The sequence below is a fragment of the Platichthys flesus genome, chromosome 9 (assembly GCF_949316205.1).
Source record: "Platichthys flesus chromosome 9, fPlaFle2.1, whole genome shotgun sequence".
In the NCBI taxonomy this organism is placed as follows: Eukaryota; Metazoa; Chordata; class Actinopteri; order Pleuronectiformes; family Pleuronectidae; genus Platichthys; species Platichthys flesus.
This window is the reverse complement of record NC_084953.1, coordinates 7,802,220-7,822,367: the sequence shown is the minus strand read 5'-3', so window position 1 is coordinate 7,822,367 and position 20,148 is coordinate 7,802,220. Positions and strand designations below refer to the sequence as shown.

The following is a 20,148-nucleotide window of genomic DNA, read 5'->3' as shown; positions in this document are numbered from 1 at the left end:
ACACACGGCTGCTCGCTCGACATGGATCCTGTTCGCCCAGATGGGAAAGTGTCGAGCGCTGACATCGGCCCTGTCCTGTCATGCTGCTGTGTCGGGTGCATTTGGTTCTGATGACAGGTCTGAATTCACAGCAGAGACACTGACAGGTCCGTCAACAGCCCGAGAGGCCGGGACCTCTGAGCCCAAATCTAATATCTGCTCAATATTGTAACATACACAGTCAGTAATGTTTGAATAAACCCAAATTGGCACATTGGAGAGTTTAGCTTCATATAGAACTTTCACTCTTTATAAAATAATGGGAGCATTCAAAATCATGTCACAATCTTGTTCTCCAGTGAGATAGATGTCAAAGGACTCCTCGTAAAGATTTACAGTATAATCTTAAGCATTTCTAAAATAAAGATGCTGGTTTATCAAGTCCTTTCTTGTATTACTACAAATTAACATACTTACATTCTTGATTCATTGATTCTTGTTGTAAAAAGTGATTTTATTGTTTTCAGCTGACTTGTTTTGTCCGAAAATCCAATATTCAAAGATGTTTATTTTACTCTCATGTATAACAGTGAAAACCTTCAAATCCAATTCAAGACAATAATTTGATGATCAAAATAGTGGCTGATAAATTTCCTATCAACTGAATTGATTAATGGATTAATCTCAGCTCTCTTTTCATTGTCATTGGTTTCTAAGAATCCCTTTTTATTTATGATCCTGTTGATTCCTCTGTCGTTGATCTAGGAGTTGTCGGAGGAGCGACATTCACCCCCGCTGCTGACCGTTAACGGGCCGGGCGAGGAGAAGCTGTTTCGCAGTAAGAGCGCCGAAGTGGAGCTGACGGCAGAGAAGGAGAGAGTCAAGAAGATGCTGTCTGAAGGGTAACTGATGATGATCCTTTTATTTTTACGTTGCACAAGACGTTTACACCTTGCATTGTTTTGAGAAAAGAAAGGTTAACCACCTAAATAACTTAAAGACGAGCCACGGTAAACCCTCCTGAAATACACATTTTCAAGATATATCCACAGATAATAGAGCTACAGAGACAGTCTAAAGCCTGTAAGCATTTAAATTTATGATATCAATATATATATCAATATAAATAAATACAAAAAATGATGCTTGTATGGTAGGATCATGAAGTCCTACAGCCATTCATCATTATAAAATTGCAGGATTATAATATAAAGATGTTAAAATCATCCCCTGGTGCTTTGTATTGTTCTGAATTCATCTTCATTACATCCACCTTGTGTGGTCCTTATTAAAGGGAGCTAACAGATAACAGTAGCTAAATGTCATAATTAATCTTCATGAGTGTATGATGTTAAACTCTACACTTGATGAAAAGATAAGAAAGTGCATCCAGCAATAAAAATAAGAAAGAGGGAAGAAGAGAGAGAGAGAGACAACGTGCTGTGAAATGTTCTCCTGGAACTTCTGATGTTTATGGAAGAGTATTTGGCTTCAAGCAAACACAGCATGAGAATAATAACAGTAGCACTCAAAACACATCGACATAAAATACATATTAAAATGAAACAACGAGAGAGCTGTGTGTGTGTCTGCGTGTGCGTGTGCATGCATGCGTGTGTGTGGGAGTAGTGGAATGGAAATTTTCTATGTCGGTGTTTGGAAAGTTAACGACAAAGTTTGGAATCCAGTGTGTGATCCTCATCTTGGCAACATCAGCAGATGTTAATGCCCAAAGCACTTTGTTAAGCTCCGACTGATACTCTCTCAAAGTGCTAAATTCATGTTCTCTGCTAGCGGGGGGGGGGGGGGGGGGGTCTTACAAGACATTGAATTGAAGTATTTAAAGAGCTTCACTCTCTTCTATTTTTTTATTTTCACAATTTAAGTAAATCAGCCTCACGTAGTTTTTTTTTTTAAATCATTTTTTCATTTAAGAGATTGTCAAAAAGAATAATATATTTGTTCTCTGGCTCAAGGTTTAACTTGTTCCCCAAATTCCCTGAAAGCTGTTACCAGGTTTTGGAGATAGACAGGTAGTGAATGTTAGGCAGCGTCACAGGGAACATACTGTCGTCCGTCCACATGGCTGAGCCGGTGCCCACTCTGCTGCTGAGCCGTTTCTCTCCGTTAGGAAACCTGCTAGCAGAGAAGAAGCAGTGGCACTTTTCCAAGGAGCAGAAAAAATAAAAGAAACTGAAAAAGATCTGTGTCTGTAACTCATACATATTCTTCCTTTTTAAAAAGTATGGAAATAGTAAGGGTTTCATCTAAGATTTAAAATGAAGGTCATCCTGTCATGGGGAGTTTTACTCTGTCTTCATGGAGAAAAAAAGATAAAAATCGAGTTTCAATCTGACAAATGGAGGAACCTTGGAAAGGGAGAAATAAATGAAGGGTCCAACTTCCAGGATGGAAGGAAATTTAATATTATGATATAATACTGCAGAGTAGACAGACAACAACTATGATGACAACCAGCCAAAGCCCAACACTTAAATTCAAACAGGCTGCACTTCACTTCACACACTCAGAAATATCAGTTATCAGACCCCTAAAATGAACCTGATCATTATAATATGGGGATGAGTGAGTGCGTGCGTGCGTGCGTGCGTGCGTGCGTGCGTGCGTGCGTGCGTGCGGGCGGGCGTGCGTGCGTGCGTGCGTGCGTGCGTGCGTGTGTGTGTGTGTGTGTGTTCACTTCAGACTGCCCTGGCCTGACCACCACTGAATTTAGCAGCTCATAATTATTATTACCGTGGCCATTATTGATCATTCACCTTCCATCTGAAGCACACAAATAAAAACCTCACTTGTCCTTGAGTGCGGTGCATCGTATCGTCCAGGTCATTTGAGTTTATGATTGTGATGAGCTCATCCAGGTTTTTCTCTCCTCTGCTCTGATGAGTCGTTTTATGGTTGCCACGCTGTTAGTTTGGTCGTCATGGCAAAGACTCAGCCTCCTGAACCCCATGGTCCCATCAGACAGCTCACTGGTTTATTAGATATCCCAATTGAGTCCTGACCTTTACTGGCAGACAGGAGCTGATCTCACTTCCCCACGCTGCCATAGAGACGGCATATCACCTGTCGCCTTGTTTTTTACATTCCACCTGGGAATATTTTAATTTTAACACCTAGACTGAATATGATCAACCCTGGAATGTAGCTTTTGACTCCATGTTGGACTAATTAGTGGTAAAACTTGTGTGACATGGCACTTTTATAGACAGTGTAGCAAGAAAGATAGATTAGATAGAACTTTATTGATCCACACATCGGGTATATCCACTTTATAGAGCTGCAGACAGGTCAGAATGAGGTAGGCCAGACAATAAAGTAATATAAAAAGGACTATTAAAGGAAAATAAAAAATTGAAAGTTAAATAAAAGACGAAATGCTGAGTAAGTCCATTCTGTTCACACAGGATGACTTGTACGAAGCAAGTAAAAATCAGTTTGTACATCAGAGTAAATCTGTTGTGCATAAAAAAACTATTTCTTTCTATTAAAAATAGTGCAAAATAGATCTAAAGGTAAAAAGACATTGAGGAAACAACTCAGACATCTTCTGGTTTCACTCATCTCTGGATCTATTGAAATCCACGAGCTTACAGGCTCTTTAAAATTCATTTAATGTCCCATCACATTTCTCCAAACAGCTGGTGCAACATATTATAAATGTTTCACTTCATTACCTCATTATCTCTGCTTCTCTGCCGCTGTAGTATTTCTGATGGTACAAATAGATAGAGTGTCTATATAGCTGCTTTCAGACGTGCGCTGAATGAGCAAAGAATAAAACACACAATTTCCACAGCGGGATTTAAACGTGATGTCCTGCCTCCTGCACGACAAACGCCTTTTTGTCTAGCATAACAACTTTTATACACTGGAGTTGTGTGAGTTTTGTGTTGTATTTACAGGTCCCTGCGCCACAGTGGCCAGGATAAATACTCAAAGAGCTTCGAATGGAAACCAACCTCTTGTGACTTGTCCTCAGGTCCATGTGTGAGATAAACCTGGAGGCTGAGCTCTTCACCCTGCAGGACAGTAACGCCAAACTGGTGGAGGCGCTGGAGGAAGCCAACAGCAGCGTGGATGAGTGGAAGAAACAGCTGGCTGAATACCAGGAGGAGACGGATCGCCTGCGAGACCAGGTGACGACAGCGTGAACAAAAGAACTCCAATATAACAGCAGCATGAAACTATTGATGTTCGATATAATCTGCCACAAATTAAAAATATAATATAACATAAAAAGTAGAAAAAGAAACTTAGCAATTAGAACAAAATGATTCAAATATTTCATGAACAAATCAATGAACAAAACTTTCTTTTAGGGCTGCACAATAAACAAGCTTGAGCAAATGTATGTAGAAAGGTGCTAATTAGTTGCACTTTACATAACTAGGGCTTTAATTTCTCATCAAACCATCACCATTATAATTATACATTTATGTACTAGTGTAAAAAAAATATAAGAAAAAGACGTTCAGTCAACACTTTGCTAAAAGCAGAAATAGAGAAAAACCTTCCTGACATCCCTGACCACTAAGAAACTGGGTGTGATGTTGTTTTTGATTCATGCATCTCTTGAGTATCACAGTAAAATCCCCACTCTGACTTGGTCTGTCCCAAACTGCAGGGGCATTTTTCATCCAGAACACACACACACACACACAGAGATACACACACACGCACACACACAAACACACACACACACTTGACAAGATATTTCTGTTGACAGGCTCCCGAGATAATCGCAGGGCGAGCAAGCAGACATTTCATCTTTAATTTAGAGAGGGGACATTATGCCCTTGCTCCAACCTAACAAGGCCTCTACAGTGCCACAGAGTTAAGTGCTGCAGCAGTTTGACGGCGATGACACTATCATCACCAGTGACAGAAAACTGTTACCTTTTATTTCTGGTCCTCTTTGTAGATTCATCCCTCGTTCCGAGTCAAGGTGAAGGATCCCCCCCCCCCCTTCCATTGTAAATATATACACACACAGCTACTGACTGACTGCAGAAAAGTCAACCAGGTGGCGAGAAGTAGAGCAGGCCCCAAGGGTTTGGCAAAGGGCTGTTTGACGGGGGGGGCAGGGATGTTTTTTTTTTCTGGGGACAGGACACCCTATACTGCCTCCCCCCCTCCCCCCTCTGTGCCCCAGTTGCGGGACGAAGATAAATCACCAGAGGAGCAGACGGAGAGCGGTTGGCGTTGGCTGGCGGACGCTCCCTCGTCACACTCTCGGTTTCGGCCATGTTGGTTTCGATCTGCCACAGAAAGGCTCAGGGAGGATTTTCTGGGTTCACTCTGACCCCTGCTCCGTTTTAATGAGAGCCGTTGGCTGTAACTCGGGCAACTTTTATTTTACATCGTTTTAAGTACCATTTAAATGTCAAAGCAGTTCCAAATATATTAAATAAGCCTAGAGTAGGACATGAAAGCCGTTCAAAATATGTTTTGCTGCAGTTGTAATTGGGTCTGTTATAAGGTCCCTTAATTAATATTGTGTGATTTCAAATCAAACTACAAAAACCGGAACCTACACCACACTCACAACTCCCAAATCAATTCTATAGAAATTTGATTTGCATCCAAAACTATGAGATCACTAAGAAACATGGTGATTCTTCTGATTCCAATTACTTTTTGTGTCATTTTGTTATTCCTAATATATTAATTTGTTTTGCTGCAGTGGAGGAATTTTATAAGTAACTGGGTAAAAGATAAACAGTCAAAATGCATCCTGTTGACAGCTGGCCAACACCTGTCAGCCGAGATCATGTCGGGTTTCATCATATGTCACGTTTCATTCAGCATCTGGAAATCACACTGGCATGCGTGGCTTGATTAGATTCAATCCAATCAAGGGAAAGGTCAGAATAATTGCTGTGTAATCCTTTTAATCAGTTTTCTGCTCTCAGACATAAACAGGCTGGACTCGATTATAAAACAGAGATTTATACAAACAAAATCTACATTGATCAAGCCACATTTTTCAAACTGTCCACATGAAACATCACTTCAGCCTGCTTCTGATTTAAATAATTATCTGATGCATTCAGGGCCACGTCAGTTAAAAACATATAAAGCATTGTAATGTGTTCCTTTGGAACAGGCAGAGTCCAGTGGGAGCTGAAGCTGTGAATGGCAGTGACCATGTTTGGGTCCGAGCTGCAGATCAAACTCAAGCGGTGAAGTTCAAACCTTAAACTGCATCTAGTAAAAAAATGTGAAAGGCTGAACAGCTCGTCCTCCTCGGCCTCTTTGCTCCCAGGGCGGGACAAATATTTCTCATGATTCATCAAGTCAAGTTCCTACAGCAAATTTATTTTCAGTTCTGTGACCATTGTCAGTAAAGCTGTTTTCTTTAGAAGCATCAAAGTGTGTGTGTGTGTGTGTGTGTGTGTGTGTGTGTGTGTGTGTGTGTGTGTGTGTGTGTGTGTGTGTGTGTGTGTGTGTGTGTGTGTGTGTGTGTGTGTGTGTGTGTGTGTGTGTGTGTGTGTGTGTGTGTGTGTGTCTGTGTGTTGTGGGGACTCAAAGAGAGTAAATGAATCAAGAACCTGTCCTTTACTATTTGCAGATTGCAGAGCAGATTGATGCTGAATGCTGCTTTCACTTCTGACTGTGCGTGCGCGTGCGTGTGTGTGTGTGTGTGGGCGGGAAGGCGATGACCCTCTTGGTTTCCATCTTTTCCATCAGTAGTAATCATCAAACATACAGTGTGTGTGTGTGTTCTAAGTGATTATATTATTGCATTTGTACATTGCTGCTGTTATGTAAAAACCTCCTCATGCTATTCTGGCTGATATCCATGTTTTCATTGGAGGTGAAGTGCTCTGTGTTAATCTGAGACTTCACCACATTACACTGTGTGGGTTTGGTTTATTTAACTTTCAATGCCCCTTCGTCTGATAACCTCTCAAATGAGATGGATTTCATTTGACTCTTTTCACTTTCACCTCCACCAAGCAGAGTTGTCTCTCTCATCTTTGTCTATTAACAGATTAGGCAGAAACCATATCAGGCAGTTCCCACGACCCACGAGGACTCGCAAATATCATCAAATCATCTGATTCCAGCTCCTAATTTGATAACTTGAAATATTATTTCCAGGCTCAGGATATGAATTGAGAGGATGAGAGTACTTCAATGTGTTACCATTGTTTCTGTGAAATCCCCAAATATATAACACAGGGCTATTAATAAAAGAATCAATCACATGTAGAGTGTTTATCTATGAACAGGTGAACATTGCTTCAGATCCAGATAATGGTGTTGTGAATTCTAAGGGGGTCAAAAACTATCAGCTATTTTATTATCATCTATAGTTTAATGTGGTACAGTGATAAAGTGGCCAATCAGCCTGTATCTGATTGCCCTCCTATAGTTTTAAATTGTATTGACTCTCTGACTCTCTCTCTCTCTCTCTCTCTCTCTCTCTCTCTCTCTCTCTCTCTCTCTCTCTCTCTCTCTCTCTCTCTCTCTCTCTCTCTCTTTCTGGCTTGTGTGTGTTTTTGTGTGATTGTGTGTGTGTGCACTCCAGGTGGAGGATCTGGAGGCCCAGCTGGGGCATCCTGCTGCCGCTCAGACTGGTAGAGAGGAGCTGAACCGCTCACTGGAGGAGCTGGAGGCCCTGCTGAGCGCCAGAGACCAGGCAAGACACCCAGTCTGCTCCACACACTCCACATTGTGCAACTCGACTGAATCTAACAGCCTCACAGGGAGCTACGTGGGGGGAGCAATACAGAATAAACCAGCACATTCATTCACATTTATAAAACAATTAAATCACTGAGTAAAACCTTTTTTTTTTGTAGAGCCAGGATTATGTGAGTAGAGCTAGAAAAGCCAGGTTGAATGTGTTCAATAATTCATCTTTTAATGCTTTTATTGGGACAGTTCTGGGTTAAATCATTTAGTTTATATCTTGTTCTGAAGATAATTCATCGGTAAAATGTTTAAAAACTCATTGTGGATATGGACAAACAAGAAAAAATGGGTCAACCTAAAGAAAGGTTTCAAATAAGATAAAATCTTCAATAAGTAATCTTTCCTATTCATGCTTTAACATTCATTTTCAAGGAGAAAAAGTACATTTTATGTTTGTTTGGACCACGTCCTTGTCCATCAGAATGCATGCTGGGTGCGATCAGCCAAAAGCCATTTTGCCTGGATAAATAAAAAGGAAATATTCATTGAAAACTGCAGTCTCATTAAAGTAACCATGGCTGTCCCAGCATTTGAACTATACTTCCACTCTTGGCTGTGGGACTTGTGTGAGGTGGCGGTGGCTTGTTTCCCTGGAGGCAAAACCCGCCTCTTCCTCACAAACATCAAGGTGTCCCAAATCTCTCCACCATCCTGGTGCATGATTAATGACTCAGAGTCCTTTAGAGCCACATCCAGGTATATGGATTGAAGTATTTTGGTGTGAAACAAAAAGACGAGTGCTGCAATATTGCGATAAACCAAGATGTTGCGTGTGTGGGTATAAATTGGAGGCATTGTGGTGTTCTAACGGTTTGAATGACTTGTGTTTGCAGGAAATTCACAATCTACAGAGCAAGAAAACTGATGTGAGCGAGCTGGAGAGGGAGAGAGAAGATGCCACGCAGAGACTGCAGGTAACTGACGAGCAGTAGTGTTTCTTTACGGTTACTAACTCAGCCCGTTGCTTTCCACAACGCTGTTCTGCTACTGGTGTCTCTTATTTATCTATTCATCCTTTATTTAACCTAAAACGTCCCGTCGAGATACAATATCTCTTCTTCTGGTGAACGCTGATAGCAGAATGAATAAAACGGTTGTATATTATAAATACAAGCAGGGAGAGATAACAGAAAATACCTCCGGCTAGGCCCAACTGTCCCTTTTAAGAAACCACATTTAAATTCACAGGATTTTGCACAAGCTACTACATATCACTTCCCTAAACATGTGTGATTCTTTTGCCATCAAGTTCCATGAAAGATTCTCAGAGAAATCAAGTAAATGTTGAAAAACGCCCTTGATTGCTCGAAACAATTCTAAGCATGTGACTCATGAAAAGGCCGATTTGAGGCTCATGTGGCCTCGATTGCCAAATACTTTATTTGAGGTTAGTTAACTTTTCAGTAAACTGTGCATGATGGTTATATTTACATCAGATTAGTTGACAGGAATTGAAATTTGCTAATTTACATGAAGGGAAAGAGAAAATGATAAATAAGATCAAAAGAGCCCACCAGTTCAGTCTTTCAAACATTTTCTTTTTAAATTCCCCACTTCTTCAAACTGCTGCTGGTTTGTTTATGCATCGGTTCAAAGCTTTTTCTTGTGGTAAGACGTGTCAGTTTTGTACTTTCGCTGTCTGGCCTCTGTGCTGGTTTCCACTGTTTGCAAAGCCCTGGTGCTTTACTCATAAGAGAGCCCACTGCACTGTACGGAGCCGGTGCAGCTCAGACCAGCAGCCGAGTCGCTAGAGGTGAAGTCAGGGCTTCAAGGAGAAAACAAATTGTATTGAATTACCATGGTAATGCAGGAAGTTGAACCTGATCTTGCATCAGCCCGATTGGGTCCTCTGTCATTTTTAGTAGCAGTGTCAGTGGTGAATAATGTATATTCATGTTTAACCTTTGTTGTCCTTGGGCTCATTCCTTAATCTATTCATTGGTTCATTTGGCCTTGAGAATAACATGATACTGCACATTTAGATTTGCAGTGTAAACACTTGAGGCAGTTTGAAGCAATTCTAAGGAAACTTGACACAACAAATGACAAATCTGCTGACCTCCACACATTGGACTGTATCTGCTAAGTTTGATGCTTTACTTTGAATTGCTCCAAAGCTGTTGCAATGCAGTGGATGTTACTCTCTGTCCCAGTTCGAAGGAATTGTACCTGTTACAATACATATATCTACAACGTCCATGATGAACTTTAAATATACAGTAAAAGTCTAGGCATTTAGCCATACATTTATTGTATACAATTTCTCAATTGATCATTTTTGCTCATCTAAACTTATGATAGAGGAGCCATACAGACAAAAAAAATAAAAATACAATAAGATTACCACTATCAGATATGTTTGTCATTTATGGAGAGAATTGGCAAAAGAAGCAGGAATTATTGTACAATCAATATTGACATTTTGACATTTGGCTCTCAAGAGTGATTTGCAGTACAACTACGCGAGGTGTACCCGACAGTAGATTGTTTTTTAGAGACATAAATGAGTATAAGTTGCTCATGCTGCTTCATTCAATGTGTGTGCAGGATCTGGAGAGACGAAACATGGAGTTGGAGGACCGGGTTCAGAGCGCCGAGACCACGCTGGCCTCCAGCCGGGAGGAGCGGGAGCAGGCGGAGGTCGAGGTCCTACGCATCATCGAGGCTCTGGACGTCAAAATCTGCGACCTGAAGGACCTGAGACAGAGCCTAGAGAAACTGGTTGACAAATAGCCTCCGTTGGGCGGTTGGGCTGCATCTCCACAGTCAGAGCTCGTCTCCTTCATGTGGCCTTGATTTGTGTTTCACTGATTTAACAGCAGAGGAGGAATCAAAGCAATATGAATCAAAGGAGGGAGACACAAAGGCGTTTACCTCCATGGATCTGTTTTCTAGGATCAGTGCAGGAAAACACACGAATCAGAAACAACTCACAGGTGCAGAATAATCCATCTGCACCGTGCATCATTGTCACTTTCACCTTGGGACTATCATAAGCATAATGAGGTTTGGTCTAATTGGCCACTGCTACTTGTTGTTCCATGTCATAATTCCCACCAGCTGCACGTCCTTCAGTCCCTCAATCCTGAAGAGCATGAAATTATTTTTTCATCCTCCATGACAACTCTCTCAAAATAGGTGAGGTCCAGTAGTTCTGGAAGAACAGCGCCCTCCCTCCTCATTTTGATGTCATAGCAGCCGGATGTGTAAGGTTAAAATCTGACCTGGTTGTTAACAGAGTAAAAGGTACAGAGCAGAATCATTGGTGATTATAGTGATGCTTCAAAATGCATGATGACTTCAAAGCAACACACAGTTCTGCACAAAGCACCTTTTAAAGGAGGATTTGGTGTTTTGCAAAAGTAATTTCCAATAGGTGCCAGAGCATTTTCCACTTGCTCTTTAGTTTTTTTTTGTTGTGTTTTCTAATATTATTTAATACAAAATCTTTTATGATCTGCTTCTAAATCTATAAGCATATTAGTTTATCAAAGGAAGAAGCGAGAGGAGGAGCAAGACTTGGGAACAATCAAAAACTAACGGCCTGTCAAACCAACAGCAGGAGCTGCATCAGGGATGGATGGTTGAAAAATAAAGTTTAATGGACAATTACATTTTATACTTATTCTAAACATTAATACTTAATAATGGTGGGCACATAGAAACCTCAGCGACTGCACATAAAGGCTTCTTTAGTGCAGTTTGGCAGAAGCCCATTTTCACATTAGACTAATGAGGCTCACTCGTAATATAAATCTAACGTTTCCCACGCTACTGGTGAATCTTAAAAAGTGAGAGCTAGTGTGGCAATTACAAAATAATCAACCTATATAAGAAAAACGTACAATAACAAGCTTACATTTATTTGGGCTGTGGAGATGCACCCAGCAGGAGTTTGGTTGTGGTCAGGACACATGGAGGCAAAGACCCTGAACACTGTCAGTTCCGGTTCACCATCAGCAGCCTGCACTGGACCACTGCTCCAACATCAACACAAGAGAAACAAAAAACATCCTGCTCCCGTTGTGTTCTGAGGATCACCAGTGCAGAACCATTGTTTTTGGCTCATGTTTCATAAGGACTGCCTCTCTCTCTCTCTCTCACCTCTCACTCCATCATTCAGGTCCATCGATGAGTTCCTCACAGTCGAGGTGGGACATCAAGCAGCAGCTGGTAGATTGCTCCTCTCCACCGGCCTCTGACAGGTTGATCCTGATGAGCTGAACCTGATCTAGAAGATGTCTGTGCCAACTTTAATTTTGTCTACTTTGTTGTTTACAAGTTTTTTTTGTTGTTGTTTTGGTCTGTGTTCACACAAATGAATCTTGTTCTACTTTGTGTTCTTTCAGCTTCACGACACCACAGTTTACCATTCTAGTAATAATAACCCTGAGGCTTAGTGAAGCGGCAGAGCGTAGATCATTAGAGAGCACTGCATGAGCTCGGCAGAAGCCCCCGTACCTGCCGGGTAAAGTGACGCACGTTACTTAGCAGCGTGCCACCTCGAGTTAAAAAAAGCACAACTGCAGTAGTTTTAGCGACTGGGTACTTAATTGACTTGTCCGTCAAGCTTTGTATGTGAACTTCTGATGCACACTATCGATCTTCGCTTCTCACCCTCTGCTGATGAGTTATGGATTTCTTCACATGACGGTAATGTAGGTACAGTTGAGGTGCAGCTCCTCACAGCTGATGATGCAGTAGCTGCCACGATGAGGACAAACATCGTCCGAATGCGATCCAAGCGGGTCAGAAGACTAAATCTGTCCATATAATAAGTTTGCCGGACACCGTTGTAGCATTATTACACTGACCTGCCATTAACACCTTGTAAGGCTTCTTCCATTGTCGACTGATGGTGTATTTATTATTACTCCTTCGCAGTTTCTTTGAGATTTTCTTATGTGCAGTTCCCAATGATCACCTCAGCCATTTCACCAAACCTAATGCAGTAGTAATGTTAATGTTACTGCATTGATCACTTTATGGTTTTAAGACTTCATCACTTTGACAGTTGCTACACTATCTGGCGTTTTGGGCCTCAGCTGCTACATGCAAGTATATGACTGAATCAGCAATAAAGGTTTTTTTTTGCATAGACGCCTGTTCATTGTGGATTCAAGTAACATGTAGGTTAGGACATCTGTTAATTTGTTTTTCTCTCACGTCTTTAAAAAATTAGAATCGATGGTTATCAGCTTTTTATCAACCACAGAGAAGATTCAGGTGTAAGTGGCTCCTCAGCACCAGCTCACCGTTACTGTCAGATACACTCAGCTTCACAGCAGCCGTATTCCAGTGTTAAGTTCCCACACAGCCACACCATCAGTACCTTAGCAGTTTCTGTTTAAAGAGAACGAGGAAACTATCTCTGCCCCATATCTAGACTCGACTTCCCACTGACCTCCGAGATGAGATTCTTCCCTTCAAGATCAATGGATGTATGAGTTAAAAAAAGAGGAAAAAGCACATTAGTGTTTAAATTACACTATATTAACAGGTTTGTTCTACTTTAACATTAAAACATTAGTTGCATCTTTAGTATTAGTGTCCCTACAAGTTTAGAGGACAAATCCACCTTGTATTTAAGACTATTTGGGAGCAGGATTCTGGGGATATTACACTTTGTCTCCGTAATGACTTTCTGGCTGAAAAAAACAAACATTACACTTAAGTATAGCTCCTTGCAATTTGTAATATGGACTTGATAGAAAAAGGGTTTGTGCTTCTTATTAGGACCATAACAGAACACCTGGTTGGAAATAAAGGAAATCACAAACTCAACAGGCCACAAAACTAAATATACACTGGAATAATGTGCTTTACAATTTGTGTCTACAGCCACATTAACTGGAATAAACACTTACGTATTTTGCTGAACTTTCATCTACCTTATTACATTTAGGTTTGTTCTTTAATTGCTCAGTGTCCCCACAAAATCTGATCGTTCATTAAGATGATAAATACCTCAGAATACTTCACGTAGTTTCATTGAAGTACTGGTAAACTCAACTGGTGTCGAAAAGGCCACGAGAATTTCTGAATTTGAGGAGAGCGGGTGTTTGTATTGGATCTGACTGAGATGTGTTGCTTATATTTGTACAATATATGTTTAAACATAAAAAAAGAAAAAATCCAATCATTCAAAGTCATGCTGTCTTCTTTTTGTGATGGAAGGTTTTCTGCATTCCTAAGTGTCCCTTGTGGTGTTTAATTCTCTTCAGACTAATGAAAACAGTATATTTGGACAGACTCAGTTCATCAGGCTTTGAGCTGCCAACGTCTATACGACAGTGGCTGTGATCCATTTGGCCAGCGGCAGCTTGGGGCAGGTAAAGCTGTTTAAATAGAATAAGTGACAAAGGAAGCAGCTGACAAACAGCAGATGATGGAGATGTGGATTAAGCATAATTTTAGTGTTGGGAGAGACTGTGCAGCACATTGCATTTAAATTGTGCCATTACCAGCTATATAAATGTGTTTAATAGCCCATAGTTTGAGGGACTGTTGGGACAAATGGCTTTGTGTTAATCTGCCAAATGGACCTGTCAATTCAGGCCAGCACAAGCAGTATGTGCTGTATTAAAGGACCAGATGGAAATAAACTGGAAGTCACTCCATTGTGATATGAACCAGTGCAGTGCCTGTTCATGTCAACCAGGGTCAACTCAAGGAGGCAGGTTTAGTGAGTTACCCGATCATTTGGTTAACCAGCATCTTAAAAACAGTCCTGTGAACTGTTCTAATGGATATATTTAATCTTTGTGTGGAAAACAGTGACATGAAATTATTCAATCAGCCTCATCGTGATTCAGTCAGTGTAACTTTTTGTTTGAAGTTCAATAACCCTGCACGGCCCCACAACCTTAATGCATAGTTGAACTCAAACTGAGCCTCAAGTTTCTTCATGTCTTTCTGTGTTGAAAAAGCTCTAATGAATAATACAAGTCAGACAGAGCAGGATCATTTTCTGACATTTATTTTAACACAAACTGTCATTGAGAGCCAATTCAGCCAAATGGTCTACTTCAGCTTCTTCTTGGGGCGAAGGTTGTTGGTGTGTCCACACTTCTTCTTGCGACAGTTGACAGCACGGGGGTGCAGACGGGCATAGCATCTGTAACACAAACAGAACTGTCAGATCAACTCGAGGGAAAACCTTTGTGAAGCACATTTTAAGTTAAGTCAAAACTCACAAAAATAGTCAATTGATTTCTAGTCATTTTAGTCAAGATAAGATCTTAGTGAAAGAATATTCAGATTTACACCAATTGGAACATCAGCCAACATCTAAGGTCACAACAATGGAAACTCACTTAGGTTTCATAATTACAGCCTATATTTAGACAAATTAACCGCAAGACAAGGAAATGAAGTTACTTGACTGTGCATCACAGCAGCACTGCACACAAACAATATCTCCAGGACTGGACTTACTTGCGGCAGATCATCTTGTCGCAGTTGTATTTCTGGGCCAGCTGCCTCAGGGAAGGCTCAATGATTCCACCACGCAGACGCAGAACCAGATGCAGAGTGGATTCTAGGGGACGGTTAAAACACCTTAATGCCCATTTTAAGTTCAGTCACATCCACGTAGATTATACAACATGCTCTGTACTTCAACATCTTGCACACATTAACAGTTGAAAGTTATCCTATAGGAGGATACAGTACCATCTCTACACCTTTGATTTCAAAGTTTACTTTTTAGTAAGAAACAAATCAATGGTTCTAGGACCACAGACACACTGGGCACATCTGGCCTCGTCCTAGTTACCTTTCTGGATGTTGTAGTCTGACAGTGTGCGTCCATCCTCCAGCTGTTTGCCGGCGAAGATCAGACGCTGCTGATCAGGGGGAATTCCTACAAACAATAAAAACGACAGATCAACCAACAAGCATTCACATTTAACACAAAGGCAACGGTCAACACTGAAAAGACAGACTCTGACATATCACATTACTCCTGCCAACAGACTCTACTACTTTAAAAATCACAGCATCTGTCAAAATCCCTCAAGGGAACCTCATGGCCTGAGTAGAGGACCAGCTTCCTGTCTCCTATCACACATACTGAACTCTTAACTGTTCAAACTAGATGATCCTCATTTAAACAGTTATTCTGAAGCTAAGAGGAACAAATGGTAGTTTCCCAGTTAAGGTGAGCTAACCACACTGGGACGTGACTCACCTTCCTTGTCCTGGATCTTAGCCTTGACATTTTCGATAGTGTCGCTGGGCTCAACCTCGAGGGTGATGGTCTTCCCCGTCAACGTCTTCACGAAGATCTGCATGTTTGCAGGCTGGAAGAGGGGGAACAAGTGACGTTAGCTCCGAGAAGCTAACTAGCTAGCTTGGAAAGTTGACTTTAAAAAGAGGGATACGATAGAAAGACCTTGGGCGGATATTTAACCGTAACGTGGGGTCACCGTTTGTTTTTTATAGCGTAAACAATTGATAATACTGATAATAAGTTGTGTGTAGAAAGCTAAGGCGGAGACGATGCTAGCTGTTAGCAGTTAGCCGCACACCGGAGTCTGTGCGGGGGCCTCGCCACATGCGTGACGTTAGCGTGGCATGTCGGTGATTTTCTCTATTTTCTGCCTCTGAATCGACTCAGTCACCATCGATACCCGTTAGCCGGTGATACACGAGGGGCAATACTTTGTTTTAACCACATTCCAGCAGTCGGAGATCGGTGAAACTCGACAGAATGTGCAGAACAGAACGAGCACTCACCCGGCCGCTAGCTGAGCCTCAACGAAAAGAGAGCGGAAACTGTGAGTCGCTGACACACGTCACTTCCCTTCTGTAAGTTTCCTTTATGTTCATAACACGTTGAAATAGTTGATTCTTCACTTTCTTATTGAGAAATGATTTGACCACCAAAACAATCTATTAACATGTAAATCTGTAAATGTGTAACGACTTTACATGGCATCTACTTTTAATTTAGTCTCACAACCAGGAAATAACATCCACAGTAATTAATTATTATTATTATTATTATTAATATCAGCTTGAAAAATAAATAATTAAATTAAATTAAAGACAAAAAAATGAATTATAAATTATTTTCCCACATATTTACATAGTACATTTTCAGGAATGTATATATATATACATATATATCAGTATATTAATTAATTTAAATTAGAAACAGCATGTAGCTGCAAAATTAAGATAAGACATTAATGATTGTAATTCAATAATATACTACAAATTATTTGAAATGGGCCATTCTGTATAATAAGTACTTTTACGTTTGGAAGTTTAGCCTTTAGCTTACTCAATTAAAGTGCCTTTGAGTTTCATTTATTGGAAAGAGGAAATTAACGTGATTCGTTTGGATCTGATGATACAATACCTGCAATGTCAAATAATGATCACAATTAGTGACTTTAAAAGAAATTTACAGAGGCAAAAAAGAAAAACTGAATCTAAAATTTGTATCTATTTATATGAGACAAACGGTAAAGGAATTACTACTGCATGCGAATGAACGTTACAGCAAATGTATCAGAGGAATCACACACTTTTGTAAATCACGTAGAAGTACATGCAGCTGCAGTATGTTTTTCCAGCACAATTTTATTCCACATTTAGACCAAGGAGGGCGACAGAGAGCATTGTGACTCACTCACAGCTCAGTGGAGCCCAATTAAAACACACACGCTGTAATCACCGAGAATTTATTTATGCACATCTCTGTGCTGAACACAACTGTTTCATAATGACTGACATCTTATCAAAAGTGACACAAACCCACACATGTGCCATGAGAACTGTGTTTTCCTTGAATTTTAAATGAAAGTACATTTTAACTTTATATACTGTGCATTCACTCCAATATGTTATGTCTAACCAAAGCCTTCAGGAGGTTTCACATGTAGCTTGTAGCCCAACTTATATTTTATCTGACAGCAACCAACTAAAACGCTTCCAATATATTTGCCTTGGCAACATGATGGGTCAGAATCATGCTTCTCGGCAAGTTGATATTGTAAAAGTATTTAAGGTAGAGCTGAATTATTCATTAGACTCTTGGAAAAGTTTGTCCACTCAAGGACAAAAAGCAACAATTGTCCTCATTATCAATTGTTCATTAATATTAGTTGTTTGATCTATTAAACTTTAGAAAATAGTGCAAAACTAACACCATAATGTCCTAGACCCCAAATTGTCAAATGTCGAACATGTTAGAATTCTGAAACCTCCAAAATATTCACATTATACTGATAATTATACAGATTATAGATTGTACCAGTCCTCCTTTTTCTAACACATGCAAAGCCACATAGAATGACCAGTTTTTTTTTCCTTCCTGGTAAGCATTACTACCTAAGAGTGAGCACTAGGTTTTGTGGAATCAAATGGTACAAATGAATAGTTATGTGTGTCCACTAACTGGATTTGGCATAGTAACAGGACACCGTGCATTTGTTTCTCTGCTGCAGCAGCGACAGTATCAGTATCATCATGTTCCACAGCACAGAGGTTTCCATGGTGAGGCACTGTGCTTCAGACGAAGGTGGCTCGCTTCACCAGAGAGTCACCTTAACGTCAGGAAGACACCGGTGGAATCAAACATGACAGCCGTGGTCAAAACACAGAGTCCAGCCCGTCCTGATGAGTTCCTCCTGCCGACCAACATCTCAGACCATTCACATGCAAATTCAACCCAAGATGACCTCCGGCCTTGGTCTTCCACAAGAGCAGAGGGTGCTCGTAAGCCCACTCCGGCCCAGGTGGACCACAAGGACTTGAGGCATATCAAGGCGTATGTGACAGAGGCGATGGCTTCCTACCAGTGTCACCCATTGCCACAGATGACCCGCACACCACAAATGACAAGGCTTCCCACCAACTTCGAGATGCAAGCAGACCCAGAGGGAGTTGCTTTCCTCACCACCTACTCCCAGAAGTTTCAGGCTTGGCCCTTCCAGGTCCCTCCCACACCCTTCAGACCAACACAGGCCGTCAAGAGTAGCCAGCACGTGGAAAAGCTTCCAGAAAGCACCAACAGATCCACTTTCATTCCACACCACTGTCCCTCTATTGTAAAAGCCACTGCAAAACATCTGGGTGAGTGACTTTAATTTCATTCTTTCACTGTAGTTTCTCAGTAAAACAATAAACTCATATTAGGTTATGTATTATGTTTGATTGATGTGAACATTCATTCATTTGGTTAGGAGTGAACCCTTAAGAAGTTGTTAAACATTCAAACCTAAACATTATTGCCTTGTAATAAATAACAGTGAAGGAATCTAAAGGAGGCTGTAAATCCTGCAGAAACGATTGTCCCATAACATTTTTCAATGTAAGAATGATGTGCTTCTTGAAGACGGCTTCCCCACAATAAAAGGGGATGAATGTCATCGCAGCTTCGTCTCGCATTACAACGACACCTTCCAGGGAGCCTGGAGCAGAGCGGCTCAACCTGTGGACCAGGTAACAGCAGCAGCAGCTTTTGACCATGAGGCATCGTGATAAGTCAACCTGAACATCACATGCCTGATTATTTCATTCAAACACAGATAACACTAATCCCTAAATATTGTACCTAGAGTCCAAAGGTACTAATCAGTGTTGAACAGCAACAAAGTGCCCAAGAGATGCACCAAGTGTAAGATCATTACATAACTTAAGCGTTCTCATGGTCATTCCTTTGACTTACTTACTTTGACTCTTAAGATTTTACATTCAAATATGATCAACCTAAGATACGTCATAATTGATCATAGGTATAAAAAACCAACAGTATTTGAAATAGGGATGATGACATCACCAACGATGTCTTTAATACTGAACTGCCTCTCATTATTTAATAAACACCCTCAACACTGATAGGGTCAACAATAAGTCCAAAATATAAACAAATGAGACATGAAACATTCAATAAAAATGGAGAACAAAAACATTGTGATACATTTATTAAAAAAGAAGGGACAAAAAGTGGATTGAGTGATTTTCTTAAACCACAGGCTCATTAAAAGCTTAGAAGCAGTGTGTGTGTGTGTGGGGGGGGGGGGGGGGGGGGCAGTGAAAGCAACATTGATTTAGTTAAATGGAGGTATAGTGAGGAGACCATTACCTGATGACCTGTCTCGTGACTATTAGGTACATTTATTTGATAATAGTTTTGTTATTTTATATTTACTTGTAATTGAGTATGCTTTAGACTGCTGAGGCCTACTAATAGGCTACTAGGTGATAGTAAAAGGTCTGATTGTCTAAAGCATTGTTTTACTTATATTCCTGATAAAGTACATAGAACTTTTTATGCCAAAATAATGTATACTTTTACTGGTTCAGTCATGGTACATTAAGGGAACATTCTTAAACTGGTTTTATAATAGGTTGTAAAAGAGAATCTCATTATGAAGATCCACTTTGACCCGGAGCACCTGCACTGTCAGCTTTAAGTCAACACTAGAGTGACAA

The 20,148-nt window shown here is 40.6% G+C and overlaps 2 protein-coding genes across 2 annotated transcripts in view; one reads left to right on the top strand and one right to left on the bottom strand.

The window, feature by feature from the left end:
- The window catches only part of LOC133960522 (homer protein homolog 3-like), a 40,454-nt gene extending 26,873 nt beyond the window's left edge, over positions 1-13,581 (top strand). Inside the window, exons 7-11 of the mRNA XM_062395191.1 lie at positions 745-881; positions 3,980-4,136; positions 7,535-7,645; positions 8,535-8,615; positions 10,249-13,581. Of these exons, the coding sequence (XP_062251175.1) occupies positions 745-881; positions 3,980-4,136; positions 7,535-7,645; positions 8,535-8,615; positions 10,249-10,434 (672 nt within the window). The 3' untranslated portion in view covers positions 10,435-13,581. The remainder of the gene's footprint in view (positions 1-744; positions 882-3,979; positions 4,137-7,534; positions 7,646-8,534; positions 8,616-10,248) is intronic.
- A 1,083-nt stretch (positions 13,582-14,664) lies between these two features.
- uba52 (ubiquitin A-52 residue ribosomal protein fusion product 1) lies at positions 14,665-16,521 on the bottom strand. Its single transcript, XM_062395190.1, has 5 exons — positions 16,441-16,521; positions 15,893-16,004; positions 15,479-15,565; positions 15,139-15,241; positions 14,665-14,818 (listed from the first exon to the last, which is right to left on the bottom strand). Exons 2-5 carry the CDS (start codon positions 15,993-15,995, stop codon positions 14,725-14,727), a joined length of 387 nt encoding a protein of 128 aa, XP_062251174.1. The 5' UTR covers positions 15,996-16,004; positions 16,441-16,521; the 3' UTR covers positions 14,665-14,724.
- Between the last annotated feature and the right edge of the window lie 3,627 nt (positions 16,522-20,148).

Excerpts from the sequence above, each read along its gene's own strand:
- uba52 (XM_062395190.1), bottom strand. The coding sequence starts at position 15,995 with ATGCAGATCTTCGTGAAGACGTTGACGGGGAAGACCATCACCCTCGAG. Across the intron at positions 15,566-15,892 it reads TAAGATCCAGGACAAGGAAG|GAATTCCCCCTGATCAGCAG; the intron begins GTGAGTCACGTC and ends TATTGTTTGTAG. Across the intron at positions 14,819-15,138 it reads GACAAGATGATCTGCCGCAA|ATGCTATGCCCGTCTGCACC; the intron begins GTAAGTCCAGTC and ends TTTGTGTTACAG.